Here is a 16,272-nt window from a genome sequence, read left to right on the forward strand (position 1 = left end):
TACAGTGTGGGTGTATATGTCATGAGTTAAATACAGTCTTTTGCAGAGATGGAAATGTAAGAGACCCCAAGTGTTCTACTGGCATTACTAAACTATGCCTCACCCTCTCTGCCACCTAAGGAAGCACAAGTTGTTCTACTTCCCCTAAGTGAGAAAAAAGAAAGGTAAGGAATTCAACCAAAATTACAAAGTGAGAAGCACACATAGACCTTATTATTTTCCTCTTACTTAACTGTTTTTGCTCCCAGGACAAATGACACAATATATTCACTGGATTCTCGTGCTTCAGGGATCCCATTTGTCTCAAACACCTTCTGCCAGTAGCTGACCGCTTCGGTGGCAGTCACAAGCCCAGGTCTGGCACTGCAGCTCTGCCTCACAGATGACTGCTTTGGGTTGAGGACAGGACCTATTCTTTCACTCAGTCGCCTTGGCATGCACTGAAGTGAGAGACCCAAGAACCTCCTGAGTAGTGTGGGGGTGAGGTGTCTCATTGTAGTGAAATCAGCTCCTGGCTTCCACAGGTGTTTCTCGTTGCCATCAGCTGATCTGCTCGGCACTGAGACTCACAGGACACTCAGTGCTGCCTCAAGCCACCTTGGCTAAGCACCAGCTGACCACAGTCAGTGGATTCTTCTCAAAGCAGCACAAAAACAGGGCTGGTTTGCAGCTCTTCTGATCTAGAAAAAGAGGCAAGAATACAGCTGAATCTCTCAGGCTATCAAGCCACAGATTCCCCTCTGACAGAACATAGACTGCTTGCCCTAATCCCAGCCTACAGGCACAAAACCAATTACTTAGACTTTAAGATTAACAAAGGATTACCCCAAGAAGAGACTCAAATGACAGCTAACCATCTTTTCCACTGCAATCCATTTCTTCCCAGAGCTGCCCATCTCTACAGGCCAGAGTTACCAGGAGGCCAGCCCATGCCTGTGGCAGGGTAGAAGCGAGAGTGCCTACACACAGACACAGCACTCCTGCCTGTCCTCAGGCCCAGAAAGCCATAGAGACACCAACCTTTGGCTCTGTCCCTGGCTCTTCACCCCGTGGGTCGGTCACCTTGGCTCCCTGTAGGAAGATCTTCAGTATCTCCTAGATTTTTTTATTCCTCTCTCTGCTAATAAACCTCAAGTCCTAGGCTAATGGTTGTGCTCATAGAAGACCTTGATTCCATGGGCCAAGGGTCTTCCACACTGTCACTGTCCTCAGAGAGCAGAGAAGGGAACACACGGTAGCTGAGCTACTATGAGTAGAGAAGGGAGAAAAAGCTCACAAGGTACAACTAGAAGGAAGAGAAACACTTGAAAGATGCAAAAGCCAGAAAAGGCAAACCCTGCCAGAGAGAAATCAGTCTCTTAAAGGAGAGAGCAAGCACAGCCAGATAGAGATGGAAGAAAAACTGCAGGAGACAAAGGAGATGAAACTTTACAAAACAGCTGCTGCATATCACACTTGGAACTGTGTGAGACAAACAGAACAACCACCCCACTTTCCTGCTGTGATCCATCAGAAATGAGGGACACCCTTCCTCTGACTCACAGTCCCTGGAGACACTGTGGTTTTCCCTCAGCACCCATTCCCATTCCTCTGTTGACGGCTGCTTTTCATCACTGTCTCAGAGAGGCAACAACCACCCCTCCTCCAATTCGTCTGGAAAACCACCACACAAGGAACTAACTACCTCTCCTGAGCAGGCAGCAGCAGACAGGGTGGATGGCTCTGCTCTGTAGGAGTGCTGCTGAAGGGAGATCCGGGGAAGTTGGGCCAGTTCCCACCTGGGCAGATGCTGGCACTGAACCACTGCAGCAGCCCTGGACCCTCCGCACAGGGCACCTGTGTAAGCAGCAGCATGGGGCCTGCCCTGCTCCTGCTGCACAGTGAAACTGTGGGAAGAGTCAGTCCTCCACTGCCCTCCTTCACAAAACCAAATCAAACAGATCTCAGGGAAGCAGCAGAGGGGATACCCTGCAGCAAAGATCTCATGAGCGGATTACCTGCTACCTCAAAGGGGTGAGTACTCTAAGAGCCCAAGGATCCCCTTCTTACCACTTTCATTAACCCCAGAGGAAAAATAAGCAGCTCCTATGCTTGCTTTTATGTAAGCAGTTTGACAGCTACAGTCTTTACCTGAGCAGCTCCAACTCATAAGCCCTGCTATGGGGACACTGCCCAAGAGGAACACTAAAACATTAACCATTAGTATTGCTAGGGAGGCAGATAAGACTTTAATTGACCACTACTGTCATTATTAATAATGACGAGTTTAGCTACCGATGGGACGTCCCTGCACGCTACTTCTTGGTGCCAACAGCTGTTTGCACACAGATAGGGAGCAGATTTGTTTTTCCCTTTCAGTTCTGCGGCTGGGCCCGTTGGGCTGGGCTCCCCGCGGACCGCAGCGCAGCGCGCATCCCGCGGGCGGGCGGCGGCGCGGCCTGTCCCGCTCCCGGCCCCTGCCTCACGCTGCGTGCCGCGCCCACGGCCCCGGCGGGCGCTGGGGCTCGCGCCGTACGAGCCGAACCTTTCTGCTGCTGGGTGAGGCGGACGGGCCGTCCCTGCCTGTACCTGGGGAGGGGACACAGGGCCCCACGCGCAGCCGGGCAGCTGCCCACCCACGCCTCGCTTCAGGGGCCGGGCGGCTCTGCCGCGGTAACCGAGCCCCACAGAACAGCTCCAGGCCCGGAGACTTTCCGTCTGTCCCGGCCTTCGCTGCCCATGCTGGCAGCGTCCCCGCTCGGCTGGCGGGCCGGGTCCCTCAGAAGCCTCACCTCAAGGCGGCCGCTGCTGCCGGGGCTGGAGGCGCGGCCGCGGGGCCCGGGCCCGTGTGCAGGCGCCACCCGCGCAGCCCAGCGCTGAGGGGCCGCGGGACGGCCGCAGGGAAAGCGGCCGGGGCGCGCGTGCCGCCTCACGGCCGCGGCGTGAGTGACGGGCGCGGGGGCCAATCGCGGGCCGAGCGCCGCGGGCGTCGGCCAATCGCCCGGGGCTCCCGGCGGCGGGGCGGGGCCGCCGGCCGTGCGGCGGCACGCGCGGAGCCGAGCGGGCCGGCCCGCCCCCCGCGGGCAGCGCGGCCCCGCGGCCGCCCCAGCGCCAGCGCCGCTCCGGGGGCAGCGGCCGCCTCAGCGGGGAGCGCTCCGTAAGTGCCGGCCCCGGCGGGCGGCGGCCGCCCCGGCGCGGGGGGGCGCGGCGCCGGGACGCGGCTGCCTCCGGGGAGGGGCGCGGCGGCGGCGGCGCGCTGGGCCGCGGGAGCGTCCGGCCGCGCAGCCCCGTTTCGTCTCGTCCCGTCCCGTCCCCCTGGGCTGAGGGCGCAGGCGGGGGCAGCCACGGCCTCTGGGCGGCGGCGACGGGCGGGCCGCGGCGACTTGGGCTGTGCCCGACCCCGTGCCCGTCCCAGCCGCCGCGGGGAGGCCCAGCCAGCGGGCGGCCCCGGCCGGGCCAGGCGCAGCGCTGCGGGTGGCCCGAGCGGCGGGCGCGGGGGCACTGCGGCGGCGAGCGAGCTGCGGCTCGGGACTCGTCCTCGCCGCCTGGGAGGCGTTTCGGAGCGGGAAGGGCCGTATAACCCGTGATCCGTCTGGAAACTTCTCCCCGGGACGGGGAAGGAGCGAGTCCTCCAGGGAGAGTCCCCGGGCAGCGGTGGGGTGGCAGTGCCCGGGCGGGCTCAGGGGACGGCGGTTGCTTATGTCTCGGTGTTCTCCCAGCGCGGAGTCGGAGGAGGGGTGAGATGGCTGAGGGGTGCCGGGGTGGGACGGGACAGCGGGAGGGGGCAGCCCGAGGTGCTCCAGGACGGTGGGCACGCGCGGCTGGGGCTGCCTTGAGCCTGCTCAGTCCCATGGCAGGTGGAGAGGAAGCACAGTTCACTGCACTGGGAAGTCACATCCCGTAGCCAACACAACCCGGTGCTGCTCGCATTGCTGAATTTACTAGAGATCCTTTGTCTTGGTGAAGTAATGCAGAAAAAAATACTAGTTATTACTTGTCTTCTGCATCCAGAGACCCCACGTCCCATCTTCATCCCTGTAACACAAACCTCTGTTCCTGTCATACCCGAGGGGAAAGTGCTGCCCAGACTGATTAAAAGCAGGGCTCAGAAAAGCCACCACTCTCAAGGCAGTGCCTGATAATGATGTTCCACATCTCAGAGGTGTTGGCTGCCATGGTGCCTATCAGAGACCAGTTTGGAAGTGCTGGCCTGGGAGAGAAACAAGCATGTTGTTATTCCCAGACCCAGCAGAGCCCAGCACAGAGTGGCCCTGTCTGTGTGAGAAGCTCTGTTGGTGCAGGCGATGGAAGACTGCCAGCTTGCAGCAGCTGAGGATCTGGTTCCTCTTCTGTGCTGTTCTATTTGTGTATGGACTGTGCTGAAAGGTAGTAGGTGTCCCTGACCCTACAGCAGTCATCTGAGACTTGGAGTATGCCCAGCCTGCGGATCTAACTTCCAGCACCAGGATGACAAGCGGGAAATGTCATCCACTCCCAGCTCTGCCCTCTGCAACCTGGAGCAGAAAGTGCTTGGGAACAGAAATACCCTCATCTGGGCCTGGACCAGGTTGTCTGAGTCATATCAGAAACCTTGCCTACAGGATGCTTTCAGAGCTACATCTCTGTGCTTGGAAATCCTTCAGCATGGACAAGACCCTGAGAGCATGAGCAAGAGCCCCTATTCCCACTGGCTAATTTTAACCTAACTCTTAACTTTATTCAGCACCACAGTGCCTGGTCCATTCAAAAGGGGTCTTACCCAAAGGTGTGGCATTGGCTTTGACAGCCAAGTTCTAGTGGTTTTCCAAAACTTAACACCACACTGAGGTGAAAGCCTGACCCATTTTGTTTCTAAAATTCAGGGGCTGTTTGAGATCTAGAGCCCCTCTTTGCAAAGCCCTTGGGCTTGCCTCACTCCTTTCACTTAGGCTTTTTCTTCTACTTTTTGTTTCCTTGGTAGTGGCTTTTTGAAAAATGTGAATTATCATCATAGTGAGTTTCCCTGAATAGCACAAATCAATGATTCTGTCTGAGCAGCTGCTTGGTCTGCGCAGAACCTGCTCAACAGTTCCTTCCCATTCTCTGCTGGGCTGTAGCTGCTGCTGCTGGGACACTCAGATTCCAAATTTGCCATCTTTATGCCCAAATGTGCACTCACCTGAGCTCTGCCATGGTCTGCAATGGCTGGGGAAGGGCAGCTGCCACATGGTTTGATGGTCAGGGAAGGACACAGTCCCCTTCAGCTGCAATGAACTCGTGTCTCAGCGTGATAGGTGGGACCCGACCTGAACTGCTATACTCATGTTCTTAACGGATCTTTCTTTTATGAGGAAAGGCTGTGGGGCCTGGGGCTGCTTAGTCTGGAAAAGGCTGAGTCAGGAGGACAGGGAGACACTTTTTTCTGTAGTGTCCAGTTACAGGACCAGGGGTAATGGACAAAAGCTGGAACACAAAAAAGTTCCTCTCAAGCACAAGAAAAAACTCTTTCAGTGTTGAGGTGAGGGAGCCCTGGCCCAGGCTGCTCAGGGGGCTTGTGGAGGCTCCATCTCTGGAAGTTTTCAAACCCAGCTGGACACATTCCTGTGTGATCTGATTGAGAGGAAGTTGCTTTAGCAGGGTGAGCTCTGGAGATCCTTTCCAGCCCCCACCATTCTGTGATTCTCCTAGAACCTGATGGGAGTGTGACAGCTCCTGGAGTCTCCCAGGCATTTGAAAGTCCCCCAGCAACTGCTGCTTCACAAAGTTGTTCACAGGGAGCTGAGAGACAGACTCTGTGGTGTGGTGAGAGGTTTACCTGCTCAGATGCAGCAAGTGCTGTGCAAGTCAAGGTGGCTGTTCAGGCTGCTGACTGACTGAGCACAGAGTAGCCTGCTGCCCTCTGCCTGGTGTGACTTCTGTGCTTCAGTCAGTGACAGATGTTAATCACACTCCATAATGCAGGTGGGGACAGCAGACAGGCGTCACAGGAATAGGAACTGCAAGAACCTTGCCTAGAATAGAACAGAGTGGGGCAGAACAATGGCTCATTTCTCTTTGCAGGCACATCTTTTTCTCTTCAGAGCTCATTAACCCCTGTGTCCCAGCTGCATTCCAGTCCAGAGATGTAATGTCTGCTAAACTATAGAGAAATTATCAGAGGACTGCTACAGTAGTTCCTGGGCTCAGCACTGCTTGGTCCAGCTGCATTTTGTGGAAGCAATTGCTGAACTAGTGTTATATGCAGTGGTTTTATAAACCAAGTTGTGCAAATACTTCCCGCAGGATCATCCCGTGGTATTCTGCAACTCCTGATCATTTGCACAATAGAAGCATGAAGCAATTAAAGCCTTTCATGTTTTCAGCATGAACAGATCTATCAAATTTCACAACTCCAGTCCAAAATTGGACTAATTTTAAAATTAATACTGATGATTAGCAGTGCATGACTAAGCTTGAGTGGGTGCGTTCATGGGGGACTTGAGAAATACTCCCTGTCTTTAATAGCAGATGGGGGAATTGGTGCAACCCACTGCTTTAAGGAAGCTGCCTTTCCAGGATGAGAGACAGGGGGAGAATGGATAGTGCAGTGGCTACCACAACAGGGGAGTCCTGCTTTGGGTTCAATAAAAAGCATCCTGAGATGTGGATGCCTCACAGCCAAGTGCCATTTTATTGCATGTGATAAACTTCAAGGGATCCACGTAACTTTCCAAATATGAAAGGCAAGGAACAGAAGTTAGAAAATGCTCTGTCTCCCAGGGTGGATAGAGGCTACTTATCTTGGTCTGAGGCAGAGTAAAGACAGGGGTTCTGAGGTTGTTCCCATGTAGGTCTGCCAAGTGCCTGCAAGGAGACAAAGCTGAAGCAGTGAGGGGAGAGCGTGACCCTGACTTCAGGTGACTTCCCATGACTTTAGGGGATCTCAGTACCCCTTAAAATTCTTTTCCTTATTTTGAGTGAGCATCTGTGAGCTGCTCTCAAAAATTTTACTAGCAAATTGGGAAACCCTGGGGAAGGTTGTGCCTGTCTCCAATTGCTCTGCACTGTTCATTTGTTCTCATTCTTTCCTAGGCAGAAACCAGGGTGGAAATACCATCAGCAACGATGCTCCAGGGTAGGTCTTACATGAGGGGCCTTGATAAGAAGGGCAGCTCTCTGCTTCTGTAGCTGATGGATAAGGACAATAGCTTGGCCAAAAGAAGCTACCAAGAGCTGGCAGGATGAGTTACAGCTCACCTTCTGTGCATGACTTGTATCACAGCACCACCACCACGGCCAAGCCAGACCCAGGGACAACTTTGGATGTGACTGTACCAGAAACAGCCACCATAAGCCCTGAGACTACCAGTTTCAACAGCACCAAAATCCCAGATGTGGCCAGCAATGGACCTGGCATGAGCACAATGCTGCTGTCCTTCGGGATCATTACTGTGATTGGATTGGCTGTAGCTGTGGTAAGAGACCCCTGCTAAATATTTGTCTGTTGAGGGTGGAGGGGGGCAAAGGGGCTCTAGGACTGACTTGTGTTGAATTAATTTGTGTTCTACTAAAGGCTCACCCAGAATTTCTGGAAGCTGACAGTTCTGAGATCTCTTTAAGGACTTTATCCAGTGCTCCAGTATTTCTGCAGGCTCCCTGAGGTCTGGTCCAGACATGGATGCTCAGCAGGCCTAAAGGAAGCCATATGTAGTATCAATATTTACTTTTAATAACAACAGGAAGCAGGTTCTGTTCTGACTTGTTCACTGGAACAGCTGCATTGATTTACACCTTGTCAATAGGGGGGGCTGCAAGAAGTTCATCCAAATTAACTTTTAAAGCAGACTGTTGACCCACGTCCATCTCTCCTGTGGCCTTTAACTTTTGGAGTTAAAGTGCCCTGAATCAATTTTAGCTAGACTCATTCTGGACTGCATTTCCAAGGTTCTGCATGCTGGGTATCAGCAGAGTCCTTGAGGATTTGCTGTGTAACTAACCTTGCCATTAATGCTGTAAGCAGAAGTTTTCAGAACTATAGTCACGGGCCAGGCAAGTGCTGCAGCTCTTCTTATGATGTATAACCAGATCATTTACCTGCCAACAGAGAACAAAAGGTAGCAGCAAGCTCCCACTCCTCATGTGAGGAAGAGCTTCAGTAATACAACCATCAAAGGAGCCTACAGAAAGGGACTACTGCAACATTTCATTGCAGGCCCAAGGAGGACTTTTTCCAAAAGCGTAAGAGACCCTGGAAAGATTATCCTGGCAACGGTCATAAGTTCCCAAGAGCAACATCCAGCGTTGGTAATTCTCAGAACAAGGCTCTGGAGGCCAAAAGCCTCCCTTTCTTCCCAGCAGAGCCACTCTTGCTGGCTGACACGAGGCAAGTCACTGAGCATGTCCTCTTTGCTTCTTCCCTTCATAGTGGGGAGTGGGTAACAGCACTTCTATGCTGTAGGGAATTTACAGATGAAAACCACAAAGGGAAGGTTCTTCATCCACTCTTTAATTGCAACATATGTCCTGCAGCCACCAGAAATGTGCTGAGCTACACCTAATAATAATACACCTAACACTCTTACTACTACTAACACCTCTAATACTAGGCCACTGGAGCACTTAGTGCCAGCTGTGATGTGCTGCCAAGCTTACACAGATGCATATGAAATTCCATGTGTGATTGGCACTTCCCCTGCTTTGATGTGCAGTGACACTACACTTGCTGCACCTGCTGTGTGTCCTGTGCCCAAAATTTCTCAGCTGTTCCCAATCCTACTGGGGCTGTTGTAACGGGAGTTTTCTTTCTCCTTCAGGTTCTCTATATCAGGAAGAGGAGGAGGTAAGTCTGTTGTTGGCTGAAGGGAATTCAGTGCTTCAAAATGCAGAGGAAGCTATGGAGGAGACAGGGAATGGGGAAGAGGGGAAGGGATGTCTGTCTGAGAACAAGCCTCTGGGGATCAGCTGCATGTGAATGATGCTGGGGTGGGGACACTGCTCTCCTGGTGCTGGCCCAGCTTCTAATACCAGTGAGTCAAAGACTCCTCCACAGCTTTGGAAAGGGAAGCATGGCTGAACAGGAGGCTGGGGATCCTACAAATTCTTTGTGCCTCACCTGTGAGATAAACAGTAAAACAGAGGAGAGGATTAGGAGTGTATAAGGAAGCTAGGAACTCTGTCTTGAGAGGAGTGGATTTCACACTTCAGCCATTCCCAAATCCCTCTCTTTTCCAGCAGCTTGGACCAGCAACTCTGGCCCTGTAAGGCTGAAGGCCTCTTTAGCTGCAGTCACAGCAACTGGTGGCAGCACAAGGCAGAGATGCAGCTTTCAATCCCAAGATTTAGTGTCTTAATTTCCTTAAGCTCCTGGCTGAAAACAGAGAGGAGTGCAGCATGCAGGGAGGCACACATCTTGATTCGCTGTGACAGCCGAGACACTGGTGAAGATCCATTAGATGTGGTAGCCCCTCCCTGCCTGACTCCTTGTGGCAGGCCTGGCCATGGACTTTCAAGAAGTGCTGCTGCCCACTGTAAGATTTCCAAGCCACACCCTGAAGCCCACATGTGGGTACTGCCACAGGAGCATAGTGCTGCTGGAGATAATGGTTATGTTGGCAAACCCATCTAGAAGCAGGGAGGGAATGTGTCATCCTAACACTTGCCAAAATAGATATTTGTGGTGACACTGCCAGGAACTGCTAATGTGTGTCTCTCACTCCCCAAAACTCAGCTACAGCCTAAGGCAGGGCTCAGTGTCTTCACAGGAGCATGCCCACCCATCCACCACCCATCTCTGAGCTGCCCAGTATTTAAGGAGACTCCTTGGAGCTCTGTCACTTGTAGCAGTGATACAAGAGTAAGAAGAGTCTGTCCACAGGCAGCAGCCTCCTATGAGAATCTGTCTCTTTTCTGTTTATTATGGTTTTAAACTTACGTTAATGTGCTTCAGAATTAAAATACTACTCTTAGGTCACTGAGCCAAAAGTGGCCTTCTGCTGGCAGATGTGCTGTGGCATGGCAGGTCTGGCTGTTGCAGGCAGAGGGACAGAAGTCACAAAATGCATAGCCAGTCTGTCTCTTTTGTCTCACCACATAAAGCCTGATCTTCCAAGGTCTGCAGGACCTTAAATCCCTGATTCCTCTGTGCGTAATGCCTGCCAACATAGATTAGTGATGGCACTTAATCCCTGTAATTGCACTCTGTGTTTCTTCCACTCCTGCCAGCTATGTGTAGTAGGTTCTTACCTTCATCCCTGCAGGACAAGACCCTTAGCCAGCAAGAGCAACAAGATCAGAATCCCTGTGCAGCAGGAGAAAGAGCCTGCAGGAAGCCTCAGCTGTGGGGTGGGCAAGGCAGCCTGAGCATTTGTCCTTCTCAGCCGACCCTTTCCCTTCCCTCCTGTGAGCAGGTTGGAGAAGTTACGGCACCAGCTCATGCCCATGTACAACTTTGATCCCACTGAGGAACAGGATGAACTGGAGCAGGAGCTGCTGGAGCACGGGCGAGATGCAGCATCTTCCCAGGCATCGCAGAGCAAGGTAGGCAGCAGGGGCCAACCAGTATGTTACTGCAACCACTGGCACCTACACTGGTTTTGTTACAGAATCAGAGAGTTTTTGTAGGCTTCTAGGGTCAAGAAACCATGTAAGACTTCAGGAGGACTTCCCCCATTTCTGCCAGCCCTGGAGATGGGGGGCTCGAGCGTTTTGGAGTGCTTAGGATGGACTGAAGAGTCAGGCAACTAGGACATAGAGCCTGGGGAGGCAACTAAACTAGGAGAAAGAAAAGAATAACTTCAGTAAATAAGGGTGAGTTTACTACAATTTACCACCCAGGGCACCACATGGGAGCAGTAGGATGAATGCCACCTGTGGGCTTTAATGCCCACAAAGCACTGAGGCTCCTTTGCCCTGGCCCTGAAAAATACCAAGAACATATCCAGCTTTATGGCATCCCTGCTTTGCCTGAGGATGCAAGTATGGCACAAGGCCTTGCTGAGAGAAAGGCTGTAATCATAGCAGTTAACTGTGTTGCAAGCCCTGAAGGACACAAGCAGAAAGCCTGCACGTTGTGTGTGTGGCACATGTCAGCACCTCCAAGCCAGCCTTGCTGGGCACAGGGCAGGCACAGTTAAGGAGAAGAGGGAGGAGAGTTCTCTATTTGAATCTGGAGGGAGGGAAAGAAAGCTTTGTCTTGACTATTTCTGAGTGTCCAGAGGCATGCAGTGTATTGAGAAATGATGAATCCCTCAGAGACCACCGTCTTACTTCACTTGTGAGTTAGGAAAGAGCCAGTTCTTTTCGGTTAAGGGTTCAAATGGGTCTTTGATGAGAGGCTGTCTCCTTCCCCAGGGTACCAAGAGGTAGGAGAAATAGAAAAGAAGGGCTTCTCACCATTGTTTGCAGACAGCTTCACAGTATTTTCTGTTTCCTTTGTCACCACACAAAAAGCCTTTCTAAAAGACAGAGCCAGCAGGGATGGTTGGAACAGGTCTCTTAGCCAGTGATGCAGCCTCCCCTTAGAGCAGGCATCTCTCCATCCTTGAATTCCTCTGCAGCTGCTCTGTGTTGCCCATGTCTTCCCTTGCTTTTCCAGTTCTAGGATCAGGAGTTCTCCCAAACAGTTCTCAGTTTCCATACACTTTACACCTTCAGATAATCTGTAGCAAGCTTGGTGTGGTCAGAAAGAGAGAGGAGATAAATACAGCTGTAATTATTAAATATTTACCTTGAGTCATGCTTCCCAACCTGCTAAGGAGCAAAAAGGAGATGTGTGTGTTGGAATATAAAACACAGTCAATATATTCCATACACTGGTTTGGGAAAGCAAGAAATACTGGTGTATAAAGCAAAGGATCTTGTTCTCTGAGTAGCACACACGGGGGATTCTGTCAGTGCACAGAGGATTTCCCTTCAGGTAGTAAGCAGGGGGGAAATGACAAGCCAGAGTTAAAGTTAGCACAGTTAAAGCAGATCCTGTCTATATAGGGACTGGCCAGGACACCTCAGATCCCTCCAGAGCTTGCTAGTGCACAGATACCTCTGCTTAGAAAGCACACAATTTTAAAGGCTTAATATAATAAGGAAGAGAGAGAGAGGGAATCTAAAAGAAGAGTCCAAGTTCAGTCTATGGCATGTTTCCAGACCTTATTGACGTTTCCAGTCCTTTCATGCTGCCCTGTCTATATAAATAGTGTGACCCAGTAATCCAATGATGTGGGGATTTTAAGCTGGTGTGGATGTGCTGACTTGCTCTCTGGCCTGCTGTGTTTTTCTGTCACAACCTTGTTAATGCCCTGTTCAGCAAGCCAGCCTTGGGAGAGGGCAGAATCTAGTTACAGTGCTGTGCAGTCTGTGCCCAAGCACATGCACCTGAGCAGAGGCAGACTTGCTGGGGCTCATCTTTCACCGCTTCAATGCAGATTCTGCTGCCGAGTCAAGGAGCCCTCCAGAGACCCAGCCGGCTTGTGTTCACAGACGTTGCCAATGCCATCAATGCATGAACACTCCCTGCCCCTGCTCTGGGCTCGTGCTGACACTGGGGAGGATGGAGCCACCAAAGCAGTGATGTCCCACGAGCATGGCTGATGTGCTGAGCCCAGCTGGGCACCGCCTTGGTTTGTGTTACAAATGGGTCACAAGCACTGGGAACTTTCATCACTTTGGGGAAGCAAACCCTTGGTGATGGCAGTGGTGATTTTTTGGTGCATCTGTTACCCCTAAAAGGTCCTGAGCTCCAGTTTCTGGGCTGGTGCTGACTGATAGCATGTACCAAGCTGCATGCTGAGGAGCAGTGCCTGCTTTGTTGTAGATGAACTCCTCAGAGCACATGTACACTTTAGGTCATGGAAGGAGAAGAGGTACCTGATTCCAAGAGCTCCCCCTTTGGTTTTGTGCCACCAGACCCCAAGGAAAGTGGTGAATGAGCCTCTCTGTCCAGCGCCCGCAGCCTTGGCAGATCCTGGAGGGGTGACTGGTGGCAAAGCCCCTTGGAGCAGGGAGAGCTGCCTCCCTCAGCTCAGTGGCAATCTGGGGCATGCCAGGGAAAACACACACCACGGGCTCACACTCCTTGTGGCAGGTGGGCTGCTGAGAAACATGCTCCTGGGGCGGTGGGGAAGCCTGGGGAGTTCATTGGCTTTGAAAAGTGAAATGGCTGATTACATCATAACTGAGGAAGTAGCTGAATATCCCAAGTTAGTGCTGCCATACAGACAGAGGGGAAGCCACACAGCTGGAGACAAGAGGTGTTGATGTCAGTGTCTGGCTATGGGACTCCCTGGCACTGAGCTGGAAGAATGGTGCTTGGGCCACAGAGAAGAATGGAGTAGAACTGGGGTTCTCATGCCATTTACCCCCTCCTGCCTTGGCTCAGGGAAGTTTTTACAGTGCAGGGTGTTATCTGGAAGAAAAATTAAACCTCAAAATATTTTCTTTTAAAGAAGGAAACCCACGTACTGGCTCAACACTACAGCAGCCCCATGTCTGCCCCAGACATGACTCAGCAGCTGGTTCCTACTTCCTTACCTGCCAGGACCTGCAGCAGAGCCTTCTCTTCTTCCTGCTGGAGGAAAGAGAGCTTTATGTTAGCCTCTGCTCATGTTACCTGCTCATGTAGAAGGTGAGATTAGAGAGGTAAGGCAGGAGTTTGCCTGTAACCCTGAAGCATCTCTCTGCCTATGCCCGCTTCAGGGCTGCAGGAGAGAGAATGCAAAGGGGCCTTTGGCCACCATGGCACGCTGCAGTGCAGCACCGGGCTGTCCTCTGCAGAGCCTTTTGGTGGCCACCAGCCCTGAGTGCTGCAGGCCAGCACAGCAGCCAGTGGCCAGCAGTATAAGCTGCTCACAAGCATCAGTGCTCAGCCATGTGTTGATCCCCTCCCTACGTGCATTTGTCAGATTGTGTTCCATCCACAGCACTGGTCAAAGGGGAATCAGGGCAAGCCCAAATTTGCATGTAGGTCTAAGAGTAGACTTTATGCAAGGAGACATTTCACTGAGTGGCAGTTTAGGTATCATATGCTTTGTTGCAAGTTTGGACCTGCCAATTAGTTTTTGTTTTCCCTAGTATTTCTTACTTTTTTCCTTCCCCACTGTGAGTTTTTTCCCCATATTCATTAAATACAGACTTTCCTGGGCATGTGCCACTGGCCCCTGCAGTGCAGTTCCTTACCAGCCTCCCTCCTTCACTGACACAGCTTTCTTCATGGCACAAAAGCAAGGCCAAGTTGCTTTAATTTTTCAGTATCCCTCTTTCTTTTTATGACCATTGTCTTCTGGGGGTGTATTAGGGCAAGCAGTGTCAACACCAGTGGAAAAACAGCCCAGCCCCAGCCCCAGGAGAGCTGGCAGGAGGCACTCCCAGGCTGCTGGTTGCTGGTGGTGTTTGCACTCCAGGGATACCGTGTTGTTGGAAGGAAGGTGTGTGGGTGCAAATCATCAGTGTGATCTCCCTCAGGTCCTTGGAATTTGGACACTATCTGTGGGTCTTCCTAGAGGTTATGGGGCTTGACCAGCTGAGAAGCAAATACATCAACCCCCACCCACACACACTTACCATCTCCTGCAGGTGCTCCCTGAGGGAGGCAGACACAGAGAGCTCAGCTTTGTCCCTCCAGCAGCCAGCAGGTCCCTCTCTGCCCAGCTCTCCTGTGCTCTGTGGCTGGGTGGGTGCAGGTGGCAGCAGGTCACAGTGGTGTCCTGCAGCCCAGCCTTTCCTCTAGAACTCTGGGATTGGAACTTCAGAGGTTGTTTTAAACTTGATAAAAGGCAGGTAGGTGTAAGCTGAGCTGTTTCCTCAAACCAACAGGCTACTTTGTGCTCTTTACCCGACTCCATGTGCTGACCAGGCAGCTGCCAAGCAGCATGTCTGCCAGCTCAGGTGCAAAAACACGCACCTTGGTCCACAACGCTGCTGAGATATGACTTCTCTAACAAAGGCACCCGCAGAGGACTTCTCTTTAACCATTCTTCTGGTAATGGTAGGCTTTGTCCTGTGATGACTACCCTTAGATTAAAGAAGTAGAGGTAATAAGACTAAAAGGATATTATGGGTATTTGCTGGGCTTGTACTGGAGTATTCTTTTAGCTCAATAGCACCTCCTCACAGTTCCTGGAAGTGTATGTACAATATAGCAGAAGCATTATGATGTAATTTATTTCAAGTGTTTCTGTGTTTCAAGCATTGAAATATAATTATTTACATGAAATCCAGTGTGGTTGTCTTTTTTCTCCCCCCATCCTTTCAATTTTGCACAGAAGCTGCTGGGCCTGTCCTCACTACCTGTAGGTAATTGGTATGCAGTGAATTCCACCGCTCTTCAAATGAGCAAATGTGAAAAACTTGGAAGGACAAGCTCTCTCTGCAGGGGAGAAGGCTTAGTGCTCCACACCATGGAAACTCAGACATCTTCAGGGAGATGGAGAAGGAAGGTGGAGAAACCAAGAAGGCAGGAGCTTCCAGCCTAGCAGCTCCTGGCCATGCAGAGTGCTCAAAGACACATCCCAACTTGTCTGTTTGCCATATTACCCTTTATCAGCTGAATTCCCGGACAAACTAGGGGTTCATCGCCTCACCTGTGGCTCTGTCCACACTGCTGTGAACATGGGGCAGCAGCTCCTCCATAGTGATAGTGAGGGTGTACTTCAGATCCTTCTGCCTCACCTTCTGCCCACAGACCCAAAATTTAGGACTAGTTGGGGAAGCTGTCAGATTAGCTGATGAGGCTGTGCACAGGAACAAACTGGTATGAAAAGCTACATAGTTGTATGGCACACAGAACAATGTGTGGCATGAACAGACTCAGCTGCAAGAGACTTCTGGATGTACACATGATGCAGAATTGGTTTGTGTTCCAGTCAAGCCCGTTGTGGAGTACTGTAAGATACACAGAGGATGGAATGAGGCACCAATATTTGGGTTTAAGGGCGTGTCAGTTTTCCTCCAGGTGTGATCCCTCACTCATTATCTCTTGTTTTCACATAGATCAGTGGGTGCTCCCGAGTGACCAAATCTTGGTTTATAATCCCCAAAACCTCAGATAAAGAAAAACTCACCCTGCCTGTTGCCATGCTTGTGTGCTGAGGTCATTGCATACAGAGGAGGCAAAGCAGAAGCCTGAGGTGCTACATTTCATACCTTTATTAAAAGCAAACTCCAAGGGTAATTTGCAAACTGCCAACACTTTTTGTGTTTTCAGCAAAACCATTTATGAGAGTCTCAGAAATTTTGACAGACAACAAGCCTCCTCCATCTCCCACGTTTTGGTCCCACTGTAATGACCTCTTATTTTTAAGTGAGTCAGACCAAAACCATCTGAGCTTAAAACCATTTGCAGTG

The 16,272-nt window shown here is 51.5% G+C and overlaps 2 protein-coding genes across 5 annotated transcripts in view; one reads left to right on the top strand and one right to left on the bottom strand.

The window, feature by feature from the left end:
* HEMK1 (HemK methyltransferase family member 1) overlaps positions 1-2,877 on the bottom strand; it is a 29,390-nt gene extending 26,513 nt beyond the window's left edge. The window contains exons 1-2 of one of the 3 annotated variants that reach the window (XM_062008600.1): positions 2,772-2,877; positions 234-680 (exon numbers count right to left, since the gene is read on the bottom strand). In XM_062008600.1, the coding sequence (XP_061864584.1) occupies positions 234-494 (261 nt within the window). In that variant the 5' untranslated portion in view covers positions 495-680; positions 2,772-2,877. Of the gene's footprint in view, positions 1-233; positions 681-1,020; positions 1,197-1,684; positions 1,704-2,771 lie in introns of those variants that run through there. The other 2 variants (XM_062008602.1, XM_062008601.1) reach the window with 2 other exon arrangements.
* A 203-nt stretch (positions 2,878-3,080) lies between these two features.
* C15H3orf18 (chromosome 15 C3orf18 homolog) lies at positions 3,081-15,142 on the top strand. Of its 2 annotated transcripts, none has more exons than XM_062008604.1 (5): positions 3,081-3,136; positions 7,030-7,412; positions 8,751-8,776; positions 10,344-10,473; positions 12,357-15,142. In XM_062008604.1, the coding sequence occupies exons 2-5, from the start codon at positions 7,179-7,181 to the stop codon at positions 12,435-12,437; spliced, it is 471 nt and encodes a 156-aa protein (XP_061864588.1). In that variant the 5' UTR covers positions 3,081-3,136; positions 7,030-7,178; the 3' UTR covers positions 12,438-15,142. The 2 variants fall into 2 exon arrangements, with proteins under 2 accessions (XP_061864588.1, XP_061864589.1); XM_062008605.1 differs by lacking the exon at positions 3,081-3,136 and adding an exon at positions 3,662-3,716.
* The last annotated feature ends 1,130 nt before the right edge of the window (positions 15,143-16,272 follow it).

Source organism: Colius striatus, chromosome 15 (genome assembly GCF_028858725.1).
Source record: "Colius striatus isolate bColStr4 chromosome 15, bColStr4.1.hap1, whole genome shotgun sequence".
Taxonomy (NCBI): domain Eukaryota; kingdom Metazoa; phylum Chordata; class Aves; order Coliiformes; family Coliidae; genus Colius; species Colius striatus.